Source organism: Maylandia zebra, linkage group LG13 (genome assembly GCF_041146795.1).
Source record: "Maylandia zebra isolate NMK-2024a linkage group LG13, Mzebra_GT3a, whole genome shotgun sequence".
Classification (NCBI taxonomy): Eukaryota; Metazoa; Chordata; class Actinopteri; order Cichliformes; family Cichlidae; genus Maylandia; species Maylandia zebra.
In genome coordinates this window covers 11,345,047-11,359,495 of record NC_135179.1, presented here as the reverse complement: position 1 = coordinate 11,359,495, position 14,449 = coordinate 11,345,047, and the positions used below count along the sequence as shown (strand labels likewise).

The following is a 14,449-nucleotide window of genomic DNA, read 5'->3' as shown; positions in this document are numbered from 1 at the left end:
CGCTTCCCAAAAACTCTATTGTTTACTTAACTTTTAAAAGGATCATGAACTGCACTGTATTTACTTTCTTGCCCCAAAAGGAGGGGGCAGTTTCTGTACAATCTGATAATCCAGCACTTAATAATAAGTATAATAATAAGTATAATGATATACTAATTACAGTACAGCAGTCTTTTTTCTGCTGATCTGCTTTAACATACAGTATTGCCTGAATTATTGTATAACACATCGGCTTCACAGCTTTGCTGGTAACAGTAGCTTTGTTAACACTTGAAAGCCATCTTTTCCCCTCCCCAAAACTTCTGAAAACCTTGCACGCACTAGAGCAGTAACTGTTCCCTTACATGGACATTATGCAGCCCTTACATTTGGCTGACAAAAATATCTCCCTCCAGGAGGTGCAAAAAGCCCCAGACTACTTTTTGGCACTTTTTCCTGAACAGTAATAAACTGAAACTGTATGGACTGCATATTGCATAGTACTGTGTTTTCCATATACAGTATGTTGTATGTAGTAGTATAGTAGTAAGCATAATACTTAACCTGATTTTTTGTCTTTTCTTTCTAAAACATTTATGCAACATAATGAATACTTTCATGGATTTACTGTGTACAATAACACATTTGTCACATTGTGTGGAGAGAGCCCATGGAGTGACAAGGGTGAACATGCAAATTCCACACAAAAATGTCCCAGGATCTTCTTGCTGTTAGGCAAAGTTGCTAACACTTCACTACTGTACTCAAAAACCAAACTCAATCCTTTGTGTTTTCTTTCTGAAAAAATGTATTAAACATAATAAATACTGTCAAGGATTTACTGTAAACAACAGATCATTTGTCACCATATTTAAATGTTATACTAATCCCAAAAGACCTCTTGTCTTTTGGACTGGAGGAAGGCTGTATTTATTTCCACTTTCTTATTTTCTTGTCACAGGTGTTGCGTCAGAAGCAGGTGGAGAGTCCGGAGGTCAAACAAGTGTCTGTTCGCAGGTTTGCCACATTTGACCTTTTCAGCAGAAAAAGGCTTGTGGCACGAGACCACAGTGATACCTCAGATGACCAGTGGGTGGAGTACAGAAGTGTCTACTTTCCTGAGTACAGTGCCTTACTTAGGTACACACACATGAATGGATCCACATAAGGCTCTTGTTTCATTCTGGCATTTGTAAAGCACAGTGACACTGCAAAACACAAAGGGCCATTTTGTAATCCTGCAATATTATACTAGTTAAAAACTACTGTGAATATTTTTTACAATGTTATTTATCTTGTGTCATCAAAAGTAAAGACTTTAGTAAAGTTGAGTTGAACAAACAAAGAAAAACAAACAAAGAGAAGTATATATGAAGTACCACAAAGCTTTGGTCATGTGGGTGGAAAGAAAATATCTAAAACATGTTTCAATTTTAAATTAAAAGCAGATTTAAAAAAGGAATAATTTCAGATGTAGCAAAAATACAGCCCAATGCTTTTCTGCAAAATAGCTGTGTCAGAGATATGTAAATATATGACAAACCTAATTAGTATTCACTTTTTGATGCTTTTGCTATTGAACAAAGCTCAGAATGGTAAATTTGCACTTTAGTCTTCTTCATCTATCATCTATATAAAAAAGGATAGTTTATGTTCCAAGCGTGCTGCATAATCATTTATATTTTTGTATCTCTAAGGGATAACATGGGACCTCTTAGAGTTAATGAAGTGCTCAACAGTTTTGACAACACCGGTAATGTCTGTAAGTACATGCTTTATCTTACTAGGCATTGTCTTTGTAATGTGTTTGAGTGTTTATCAGAGCATGCATATGATTGTGTTCACAGCGGAGTTCATTTTACCCATAGTGCTCCCTGGCTTTTATCCTTGACACACAAGCACACCCACGCTACAAGTTTGGGTTAACCTCATGCTGTGTTCTGTTAGTGTTTGATTGATGGTTTGATGCAGGTGGTTTGATTCCCTCTCTCTGAATTGGAGTGTGTCTCTCGTGTGCTGCTTCTACAGTGATTTATCATGTGCTCATTCCTCCCAACTACCTTCAGATGTCCTTTAGAAGTAAAGTGGGTTGCAGTCTTATTGCTTCAGTCGACACTGATGAGTGGTTTGGGAGAAAGGAAAGACCATGAGTCAAGGAGGGATTTGCACATGCTCCATGATATGGAGTGGTCACTTCACTCGCTCTGACCTTCATTCTTTGAAACTGTTTTAAAGTGTTAGACTATCAGAAGTGGGTTTACTTCTGATTTTTTTTTAATTCAGGCTGTTCTGTACAGTTTCTTGTTGATGTATTGTAGCACTGTGTTTTTAACCACAGCGGCATTTCAGCTACAGTTTGGATTTTTTTTCTCCAAAATGTGATTTCAGGCAATTCTTTATATGCACAGTTACTGTAACTGCAGTTGTTTCTTACAATTATCAATGCATTTTGCACAATCCGTGACTTGCCCAAAATATAACATGAATGTTTTGTCTATATTAGTAAAAAGATCTCTTTAACTATACCTCAATATTAAAAATATTGCAGCAACATGACAGGAACAAATGTCTTATTGCAATATGAACAAGGGATTTGTAAGTATCATGTTCAATATATGTGCTTCTTGTTCACTTTGAGCCATTTTATACAGCTTTTTGTGAAGCTCCATCTTCCCAGGCATGTGACTGGTTAGAGAAAGGTCATGGGTTAGTGCTACTCAGCCAGATGGTTCCACGGGAGTCAGGGGTGAATGCCATGGCTAGAGGCTACTTCACTGCACACTGGAATCAGATTAGTAATGACAGAGCTCAGTGGCAACTCTCATTCCAACCTGCTAGAATGGGTAATCCTTTTTCTCCACAAGGAGACAAGAGGATCAATACTTTTTTCTTTGGAGAGTGAAAAAGAAGAGGTCATCATGTTTTTGGATTGTTCCACTCCACTTCACCGCTCTTTCTGGTTTGCAGATACCTCATTCGCTCTGTTTTTCATTCTTTTCCTTCTTTAGAGTATATATAAAGTAGTAACTTGTATAAAGGCTTTCTCCTTCACACAAGAAATCTCCAACTACTTAGAGCATACCCCCTCATCCACATTCCTCTTTCTCAATTTTCCCCTCTCACCATTGCTCCCCTTTCTTCCTTCTACCCCTCCACCTCTCTGTCTTCCCAGCTGGAGTCATGCTTTGCCAGATGGGTAACTGAGTTCCTGACTTGGTCAGTGGATTAGCACAGCCGGAGATGAGAGCATAGAAGAGGAAAAGGGGGAGATGGTGGGTGGGCATGCCGGAGGTGTGTGTGTGTGGGTGTGTGTGTAGAAAGGAGTAGAGAGCCACCAGCAAGGGGACCTCACTCGTCAAACAATAGGGCAGCCATCTCCCTCCTGTTCTCCATCCCATGTTTGGGGCTAGTAATGCGTGAGATCAATTAGGACTGGTTGAGAGGAGGCACTGAAAGGCCCAGAGGTGACCCTGTCAAAGCTCTGGGGTATATTTTTGAGGGCGGGAGTCAGTGAGAAACCTCTCTAAAATACACAAACACACATACTTACTTATGTGTGCTCGTCACAAAGATATACAGGCAGGGACAATACTTAGAGAATCTACTGCTACTGTGCTAATTAACACATATTCATTTCACCCACCATCACTCCCTCTCCACCTTTCCTGCTGTCTTGATAATCCCCTACCCCTGAGGTGTGGACAAGCCCAAATCCTAGGGGTCCTTGTCCTCCTGAATAGCGGGCTAAAAAGCCTGGCCGGATTAGCACAGTGCTTCCAAAATGTGTGGACTCAGCTTAAAATTGCTACCCCCCCTCTCAGCGTGACCCTGTGTCCCAGCTATTGTATTTATCCCACAGTATATTGAACAATATATTGTTTCTTAAGGCGAAGATAAAGTCAGTACTTTCATTTTAAGACCAGTGGACCTTGCAAGGCTTCTCAGTGAAGAATTTAGGTTATGACAATTGTATTATGGATAACTTTTAAATAATGTACCATTTTTAATATATGGGATGATACAGTTTCCTTTCTTCAAGTTTGGGTTGTGCTGGAACCTATCCCTGTTGTCATAGAGTGAGAGGTGGGGTACAATCTAGACAGGTGGCTAATCTGTCTCCTATAATGTATATATGCATTAATATTAGTGGAAAATGCTGGTATAACTACCTTTCTAACACTACAACAAGGCAAGTGGACTCAAGAAACTACCTAAGTGAGCACAATAAAATAAAAGTAAGAGAATTAAAATGGCAAACCTAAATAGCTGCTTTAATATCTTTTTCCACAAAATCAGAAATCATTGACCTACTACTACTTTTTTTTTTTTTTTTGGAACGGAGTGGGTTCAGGTTTGTTTTCTGTGGAATGACATCAGTCAGACCAGGACTTGTGAATGGCTCTTCCTACATATCCTAAAGATGGCACACACTTGACAGGTGACTGGAACATGACGTTCACTTGGTAAAATATATACATAGAAAGCACCCCATCTGGTGGTTATCCAGAGGTCATGAATCTGCAGTAACATTTGCTGCTTGTTATGTCTTTTCATTGTATGATTGGGACTATTTCAGTCTGGACTTGATCACTTTTAACTATCTGAACTCTGAACTCCTGACTTTCCCGGTTCTTTAGCTTGTAATTGTTAGAAAGCTTTGTATGGGTGTCGTTAGGAGTTTTAGCAGTGCTTGTTTCCGGCTAAGGGGTCAGGATTTTAGCACACAATTCATGCCCCTCGGGGCACAGGATGTGTGAATGTGTGTGTGTCTTTAAGAGGGTTTGGATAAAGCTTGTTGACGTCGCGGGGCTTTTGGTAAGAGGGCTTGTTGGGCTGTGGGGTCACTTGTTGGGTTAATGTTTCAAGCAAAGGTCACTGTGACAAACCAAAGTGCTTGTATGGACACACACACTAATTTTTCTTGTGTGTATGTGCCAGTACTTATAGCATTACACGTTCTGTCAGGATGCAAATCTGTTTGTATTGCCACTTTGTGGGTTACACAAATTGTTTGGGGACAAAAAGCAAGACTCCATTATATAAATCAATACATTTTAGGTGGAAGACATGATAAAGGTCAGGGTTTGGTTAAGATAAGGTTTAGTGTTATACATATAGCGGTTGTGGTTATGGTTAAGATATGTCAGCAGGAAATGAATGTAAGTCAATACAATGTCCTCTGAAGCACTGGAAACAGTGACAGTGAGATTGTGTGTGCATATAATCAAGAGCCTAGTGTCCTAATGAAGCCTAATAGAAGCTTCTTCACTACAGCTGTCATTGTCTAAATGACTACTAGCCTTTCAGCCTCTCAGTCATCCCTATTATCTCCCACAGACTTCACCTATCACCCCTGCTGGTAAATACTATAAACCCTGAATGTTTGAGTGTTTGAGGGAGGGTTGTGGAGAGCCGATTTCTGATGTTTGTGGTGGTATGGGGGCTGTTTATGACTGGAGGATGTATTTGGAAAGATAAGAGGGGTATCAGCATACAGAACGTACTAGATACATAAATAGCCTATCAAATAGGCCATTGAACAGTGCACGTGCAGGCTTGTGTTATTGTCACTCTCTGTTGAAGTGGTGGACAGGTATGTTTGTATCTGTGTGTTTTCTGTATTCAGAGGCACTGTCACCTTTATGTATGTGTGTTTAATGTTTTATACCAGTGTCTAAGTGTTCTTAGTGACTGTGTTTGTGTGTGTGCACACGTTTGAAGCTGCACATGTGCGTGTGTGTTGTAATAGGTGCCCCCCGTAGCCTCCCCTTGTGCCAGGCCTTTAGCGGAGCCCTGTTTGCATAATTATGCTAATTCATTGTGCCATAGTGCTAATTAGACCTTGTTAGACAATAGCGCTAGACTGGGAGCTGGCTGACATACACACACAGACACACACATAGTATGCTCTCTCAGACTGTTGTGTCAATGACAAGGTTTGCGGTCCCCCTCTGTGCTGTTTATAACATGCTCTCTATAGAAATGGTTCTCTACTGGTGTGCTCTGGACTGAGCTCAGGTGTCTCTTACGATTTTGATTTAAGCTAATGGAACAAAAATCAATGTGAAGCAAGACTGCTACACGAGCTTCTTTACAATATAACACAATTGGTACATGCCCTTATTTTCATTGTCTCTTATTTCTCAAAGCTGTTGCTTAATTGCTCCTTTGCCAGCAGTTTTTCTAATCTCTGCTTATTTTATCATTGTACATTATGATGATAAGATATAAAGGGCACTTCAGATTTTATTCAATAAACCATATGATCTGAATATGAGTCAATCCAGACCCCAAGCAAAAAATCCATGAATATCTTACGATTTCCAAAAAAATCCACATTTCTTAGTTTCTTATTTTCTAAAAAGGATGGTGTGATATTCTAATAGCCTGTTATGTCCAATGTAATCGATTCAAAATAATAATAATAATAATGAAAAATAAGATAAAGTCAGCTTGGTGTTATATATACTTCTCATGAGCAACCTACCATCATTTAACATGCTCCAAAAAAGGCTGGTTTCACTATCTATCTATGAAGGAAGGATAGATAGATAGACACACTATATATATCCACAACAATTTTCAGAGTTGCTGTTCTCTTCAAGCATTTTGTTTGTGTGGCTTTGTTTTTGATAGACGATAAGAAATTGTTTGGTTAATATGCCTCAAATAAGCCAAATGAAATGCACAAAGCACAATTAAATGCTACTTTTGTATGTTCTGTACAGTTTAAAAATGACACATTGGGGGGAAAAAAGTCCAGCATTTTTAGCCATCTTCACAGCAATTGTTTCTAAGTCTATAATTTAACCGCTAAACACAAAAAGACAGTCGCACAGTAAGTGGATGTGGCTTAGTGTGTATGCACATGTGTTTGTTGTGCGTGTGTCACTTTGTAGTGTAGGAGTGGGGGTTGGAGGTATTGTAAGTATGACTTGAGTGGCTTGGGGGCACATTGAAAGAGTTGCTGGTTGATTTAATTGAAAGTAATTGATTTTTGCTTCCGTACCCTTGTCTCCTCCATCCGTTGACTGGAGGAAATAAGAAACAGGGACTCGCCTGAAGTACCGTTGGGTGTTAGAAGCTTCTTGACACTCGAGAAGTAAACAGTCGCCACACTGCATCTAAACACAAGTTGATGCTAATGTACAGATGCAGGCTGAAATGTTTATGTACGTGCACGCACACACACAGACACACATGCAAATGCGTGCTGAAGGTCCCTGCAGTACAGCGTCATTATGACTTTGAGCACAATAGTGATTGAAGGTGAGCAGTTGGGTGTAGCTTTGCTTAAGGAGTTCTTTCCCTTTATAGCCAGTAGTTGATTTTGTGAATTTGTGCATGACTGAGAGTTTGTGTGTGTGTCCAGATGCGTGTGCACTTGCGCACTATTACCAGTAAGCGGTGGGGATTAAGTTCAGGAAATGAGTAGAGCGTTAAAGGGTGCTTCCCTGCCTAGCGCTCTTGCATTGTCACCACTGCTAATACTCAGCTAATTACAAGGACATACTTTAACAGCAAGCTCAGCCCGTAACCCTCATGTCTCTCCACTTGGCTCCCCCTTTTCTTAGGTTACCCCCTTACCCTAGAATTAGAGGATGAAAAAAAGAGTGAAAGAAAAGAGAAAGAGTAATAACAGATCGCTCCCCTCCCTAAAAGCTCACCCTGCCTCTGGACGGATACAATAATTGGATTTTTCCCCATTTAAGTCACCCAACCCCTATGTGCCCCTCCTGGCTGTGTTCCCTATCGTGCATAAGCTCTACATACACTGGCCTCTTCAACCATGTAAAACATACACACAAAGAACGAGTGTGTTAGAAGAGAATATATATCACTTAGTCGCGTTTGCTCCCACTTTATTTAAAATCTGAGAAGTCTGGACAAAGAAGTGGTCTGGTAGTTATACTTTCTACACAAACAGTGGTAATCATGGAAAAAAACTTGTTTTTTACCTGTAAAAAGGAATGTTTTAACCTTCAAATATTTCAATCTGCGCTCAAGCATAATGATTAATTCAAATCTATAAAAGCTTCAAAGGCATTTTTCTGATTAATCAAGTACGCAATATATGATCTTTTACATTGTCACAATGGTGAATGCCCACTTAGGCATAACTGCACAGTGGCATATAAAAGTTGGATAAATTTAGTCCATGCTGCATATCCATACCCATGCTGCTTCATTCAACTAATTGACAAATATATACCTATAGCATTAAAAAATACACCCTTGGGGATAAGATTCAAGGTTCAAGGTTCTTTATTTGTCACATGCATAGTTATACAAGTATAACACACAGTGAAATGTAGCCTGACACGCTCCTCGACATGTGCAAAAAAATTGGGGGGTGTAGAGGAAAAACATTATACATATATATATATATATATATATATATATATATATATATATATATATATATATATATATATATATATATATATATATATATATATATATATATATATGTGTGTGTGTATGGGATGATGGGGTGCCACCATCATCCCACTTCTGACACCAATGTGGCGAGCTCAGACAACGAGGAGACGGAGGTGTCGTTTGGTCTTGCTTCCCGTGAGCTAGCCAGGGAGCACAGCCGTTTATTGACATCTGCAGAAGAACACTGCCGCTAGCTAACTGCTCAGCGCGGCAACCGCACAGCAACAACAACAACAACAACACACAGGGCGCCCTCTGACCCCGGAAGGACACACCGTCGCAGCGAGAGGGCGTCACCCGTCACTATGGCAACATAAACAAAACATAAGTGTACAAACAGAACCCCGAACAGCCCTGACCCGCTACAATATGATGCTGAGAATATAGCCCAGAAGAAGCGTATAGTATAGCTTTTATTTTGGAAAGAGCCATTTCTCTGTAATAAACTCTCTTTTCCAAAGATGAGCGATTCCTCAATCAGATACAGGTGTTACCGCGCCAGATCCGCGGCCCCGAACCGTAGTAAGGAAACCTCTGGCAGTTACTTGAAGGTTCCGTAACTGACTCGTAGCCACCGGCAACAGCTTACTATACAGGTCAACTCCGCTAGCAAAAAGATCGAAGGAGGCGTAGGAAACTGCTTCACCGAACTTTATTTCTTCTCTAAGGCACGAACACCGCATACAGTGGGCTGAAACAGTTTACTCACAGCGAGCATCGCCGACACAACTCTGGCTGTTGAGGGAGTTATTATATTCCTTTTATTTATTTTCTTTTTGTCTCTTCTGTAGCTAACTGTTACTTTTTCCCCTTCTCCGCTCTCTCTCTTCACACACACCAGGCAGTCCCACTACACACATCCCGAATACATTTCCCATCAGGCTTCATCCTTAAAGGGCCATGCCTGTAACACAGGGCTTGCAAAATCGCTAGCCCGACGTCCCGGGGCTAGCGATTTTTCCAGTCGGGTTACCAAAATCTATCTCTGCCCTGCCCGTCGGGCTATTGTAGGAAGGAAAAATATATGTCAATGCTTTTGCATTCTTTCGGAAATGTAGCTGGGTAATTATGTCATTGGCATCGGTGAGCCACTGTCAATATGTGACATATTGAAATCGCGTTTGAATTTGCCCTTGTTTTTTGCTTTCACTTTGCAAATGTCCAGGTGCCTTCTTTTGGCGCACCGGCCGGTCACCACCGGCGGGGGAAAAGTCACTGGGGTCAGAACATGGGGTGCCACCATCATCCCACTTCTGACACCAATGTGGCGAGCTCAGACAACGAGGAGACGAAGGTGTCGTTTGGTCTTGCTTCCCGTGAGCTAGCCAGGGAGCACAGCCGTTTATTGACATCTGCAGAAGAACACTGCCGCTAGCTAACTGCTCAGCGCGGCAACCGCACAGCAACAACAACAACAACAACAACACACAGGGCGCCCTCTGACCCCGGAAGGACACACCGTCGCAGCGAGAGGGCGTCACCCGTCACTATGGCAACATAAACAAAACAACTGTACAAACAGAACCCCGAACAGCCCTGACCCGCTACAATATGCTGCTGAGAATATAGCCCAGAAGAAGCGTATAGTATAGCTTTTATTTTGGAAAGAGCCATTTCTCTGTAATAAACTCTCTTTTCCAAAGATGAGCGATTCCTCAATCAGATACAGGTGTTACCGCGCCAGATCCGCGGCCCCGAACCGTAGTAAGGAAACCTCTGGCAGTTACTTGAAGGTTCTGTAACTGACTCGTAGCCGGCAACAGCTTACTATACAGGTCAACTCCGCTAGCAAAAAGATCGAAGGAGGCGTAGGAAACTGCTTCACCGAACTTTATTTCTTCTCTAAGGCACGAACACCGCGTACAGTGGGCTGAAACAGTTTACTCACAGCGAGCATCGCCGACACAACTCTGGCTGTCGAGGGAGTTATTATATTCCTTTTATTTATTTTCTTTTCGTCTCTTCTGTAGCTAACCGTTACTTTTCCCCCTTCTCTGCTCTCTCTCTTCACACACACACCAGGCAGTCCCGCTACACACATCCCGAATACATTTCCCATCAGGCTTCATCCTTAAAGGGCCATGCCTGTAACACAGGGCTTGCAAAATCGCTAGCCCGACGTCCCAGGGCTAACGATTTTTCCAGTCGGGTTACCAAAATCTATCTCTGCCCTGCCCGTCGGGCTATTGTAGGAAGGAAAAATATATGTCAATGCTTTTGCATTCTTTCGGAAATGTAGCTGGGTAATTATGTCATTGGCATCGGTGAGCCACTGTCAATATGTGACATATTGAAATCGCGTTTGAATTTGCCCTTGTTTTTTGCTTTCACTTTGCAAATGTCCAGGTGCCTTCTTTTGGCCCGCCAGCCGGTCACCACCGGCGGGGGAAAAGTCACTGGGGTCAGAACATGGGGTGCCACCATCATCCCACTTCTGACACCAATGTGGCGAGCTCAGACAACGAGGAGACGAAGGTGTCGTTTGGTCTTGCTTCCCGTGAGCTAGCCAGGGAGCACAGCCGTTTATTGACATCTGCAGAAGAACACTGCCGCTAGCTAACTGCTCAGCGCGGCAACCGCACAGCAACAACAACAACAACAACACACAGGGCGCCCTCTGACCCCGGAAGGACACACCGTCGCAGCGAGAGGGCGTCACCCGTCACTATGGCAACATAAACAAAACAACTGTACAAACAGAACCCCGAACAGCCCTGACCCGCTACAATATGCTGCTGAGAATATAGCCCAGAAGAAGCGTATAGTATAGCTTTTATTTTGGAAAGAGCCATTTCTCTGTAATAAACTCTTTTCCAAAGATGAGCGATTCCTCAATCAGATACAGGTGTTACCGCGCCAGATCCGCGGCCCCGAACCGTAGTAAGGAAACCTCTGGCAGTTACTTGAAGGTTCCGTAACTGACTCGTAGCCACCGGCAACAGCTTACTATACAGGTCAACTCCGCTAGCAAAAAGATCGAAGGAGGCGTAGGAAACTGCTTCACCGAACTTTATTTCTTCTCTAAGGCACGAACACCGCGTACAGTGGGCTGAAACAGTTTACTCACAGCGAGCATCGCCGACACAACTCTGGCTGTCGAGGGAGTTATTATATTCCTTTTATTTATTTTCTTTTCGTCTCTTCTGTAGCTAACCGTTACTTTTCCCCCTTCTCTGCTCTCTCTCTTCACACACACCAGGCAGTCCCGCTACACACATCCCGAATACATTTCCCATCAGGCTTCATCCTTAAAGGGCCATGCCTGTAACACAGGGCTTGCAAAATCGCTAGCCCGACGTCCCGGGGCTAGCGATTTTTCCAGTCGGGTTACCAAAATCTATCTCTGCCCTGCCCGTCGGGCTATCATAGGAAGGAAAAATATATGTCAATGCTTTTGCATTCTTTCGGAAATGTAGCTGGGTAATTATGTCATTGGCATCGGTGAGCCACTGTCAATATGTGACATATTGAAATCGCGTTTGAATTTGCGCTTGTTTTTTGCTTTCACTTTGCAATCGCGTGAACTGTGTATAGAGAGCGACAGTACTGATTGGTGAGTGATGATAATTTGCGCACCAATTCCTCTGACATCGTCTTATCAATCGTTAGCTTACTATGCAAACATGACAAGTGAAATCTCCCGCAGCAAGCTTAAACATATGAGAGGTTGATCGCGCAGAGAATCGCTGACCGTTGTGTGTGTGTGTGCGTGCGTGTGTGTGTGTGTGTGTGTAAAAGCAGCAGGATTTATATTTTAGTTCTGCTGAGCCAAATAAGACAGGTCAGGGTGAAGAAGTGACAGCCAAAGAAAAGCTTACCACAAAACGGAAAAGTTATGACAAATCAGACTATAAGGCAAAAAGAAAGTGCAGCTTTATGGTTTCATGGACAAAAGAATTTCTGTGGCTGCAATATGACGAGCTATATAACCGGGGCTGCACATAAGTGGTCCGCAGGTGCGCATTCGCTGTCAAAAAAAAAAAACGCGCACAAGATATGAAGTTGCATCGCGTGTTTGCATACATAAGATTTTCTGGAGGAGGACAGACATTTGTTTAAAACTCTTAAAGATGTCGAAGAAGCTCCTTTAAGCAATTACTTTGGTGTTCCTCTACCTCCAAAGAAATGTCAGAAGGAGTCCGAACCACAAAAGAAGCACGTATTCTCGGGAAAGTGGTTGCAGGAGGTGAGCTGGCTTCAAACAAATGATGAACGCACAGAGATGTGGTGCGGAATGTGCCGTGAAAATCCCACTCTAGCGGACAAAAACAGTGCTTTTTATATGGACGCAAACGCGCGTTGCAACTTCTTATCTGGTGCGCGTCTTTTATTTTGACAGCGAATGCGCACATGCGGACCACTTATGCGCACCCGTGTAAATAACATAATGTTCTGCCGGGTGTGTTGTTGGTTTTCTCTCGATTTCTGAGTCGACAAGCGCCTTTGTTACTGGGACCAGTCATTTTAAGAAAGGCCCCCATTAGAACCCATGAGAAATGCAAGAAATGCATTATTGCTCAGTCTGCAATATCTTTCCCAGAACAAACACCAATTGCAAATAACATACTAAAAATAAACCTGAAAAATCTGTTTAGAACAGCGTACCATGTTGCAAAGAGTGAACTACCACTGGCACAATTTAGCAGTCTTTGCAAACTTCAAAAAGCAAATGGCCTCGATCTTGGTTCCACTTGTCTCTTACCCGTGACTTCAGCGGAAATTTCAAATTCAGGATCTGACACAGACTGATTCATGTCCTACACAGTTCTTACAAGTTCATAGAAATTTCTGTTCAATTAGAACCAAGTATTTGAGTTGATGATTGTAATTTTTATACAATGTTGTAATTTGTTTTTCAACAATTTTTTGATTAATGTTTTGTTTCCTTTACAATATTATACTTTAATGTATAATATTGTAAAGGAAACAAAACAGGAAACAAAACATCAATCAAAAAATTGCTCTCTTTTTTATTCGGGCTACTTACATTTATTTTGGGCTACCAAAAACTGAAGAGTCCCTGCCCAAGGGCTACCAGGGATTTTGAAATTTTGAGAGCCCTGAGATATATTTATTTTTTAATTACTTTTGTTTCAGCAACATTAAATTTAAAAACTGTACTTTTGAGTTAAAATATATATTTATAATTTTAATAAATGACAAATTAAAAAGGCATGAACATTTTTTTTGTATCGAAAAAATATCGAACCGTGACACCAAAGTATCGAACCGAACCGTGAATTTTGTGTATCGTTGCACCCCTAATATATATATGTATATATATGTATATATATGTATGTATATATATATATATATATATATATATATATATATATATATATATATATATATATATATATAAAAACACCCAGCACGCCCCTGCGGGCGGTTTATCCTTCAAGCTCGGGTCCTCTACCAGAGGCCTGGGAGCTTGAGGGTCCTGCGCAGTATCTTAGCTGTTCCCAGGACTGCGCTCTTCTGGACAGAGATCTCCGATGTTGTTCCTGGGATCTGCTGGAGCCACTCGCCTAGCTTGGGAGTCACCGCACCTAGTGCTCCGATTACCACGGGGACCACCGTTACCTTCACCCTCCACATCCTCTCGAGCTCTTCTCTGAGCCCTTGGTATTTCTCCAGCTTCTCGTGTTCCTTCTTCCTGATATTGCTGTCATTCGGAACCGCTACATCGATCACTACGGCCATCTTCTTCTGTTTGTCTACCACCACTATGTCCGGTTGGTTAGCCACCACCATTTTGTCCGTCTGTATCTGGAAGTCCCACAGGATCTTAGCTCGGTCATTCTCCACCACCCTTGGGGGCATCTCCCATTTTGACCTCGGGACTTCCAGGTTATACTCGGCACAGATGTTCCTGTACACTATGCCGGCCACTTGGTTATGGCGTTCCATGTATGCCTTGCCTGCTAGCATCTTGCACCCTGCTGTTATGTGCTGGATTGTCTCTGGGGCATCTTTACACAGCCTGCACCTGGGGTCTTGCCTGGTGTGATAGACCCCAGCCTCTATG

The 14,449-nt window shown here is 42.0% G+C and overlaps 1 protein-coding gene across 2 annotated transcripts in view; it reads left to right on the top strand.

Annotated features, from left to right (window-relative positions):
• camkmt (calmodulin-lysine N-methyltransferase) overlaps positions 1 to 14,449 on the top strand; it is a 130,426-nt gene that overhangs the window by 1,200 nt on the left and 114,777 nt on the right. For both annotated transcript variants that reach the window (XM_004570090.4, XM_004570089.4), the window contains exons 3-4: positions 941 to 1,119; positions 1,677 to 1,741. In XM_004570090.4, coding sequence (XP_004570147.3) covers positions 941 to 1,119; positions 1,677 to 1,741 — 244 coding nt within the window. The remainder of the gene's footprint in view (positions 1 to 940; positions 1,120 to 1,676; positions 1,742 to 14,449) is intronic.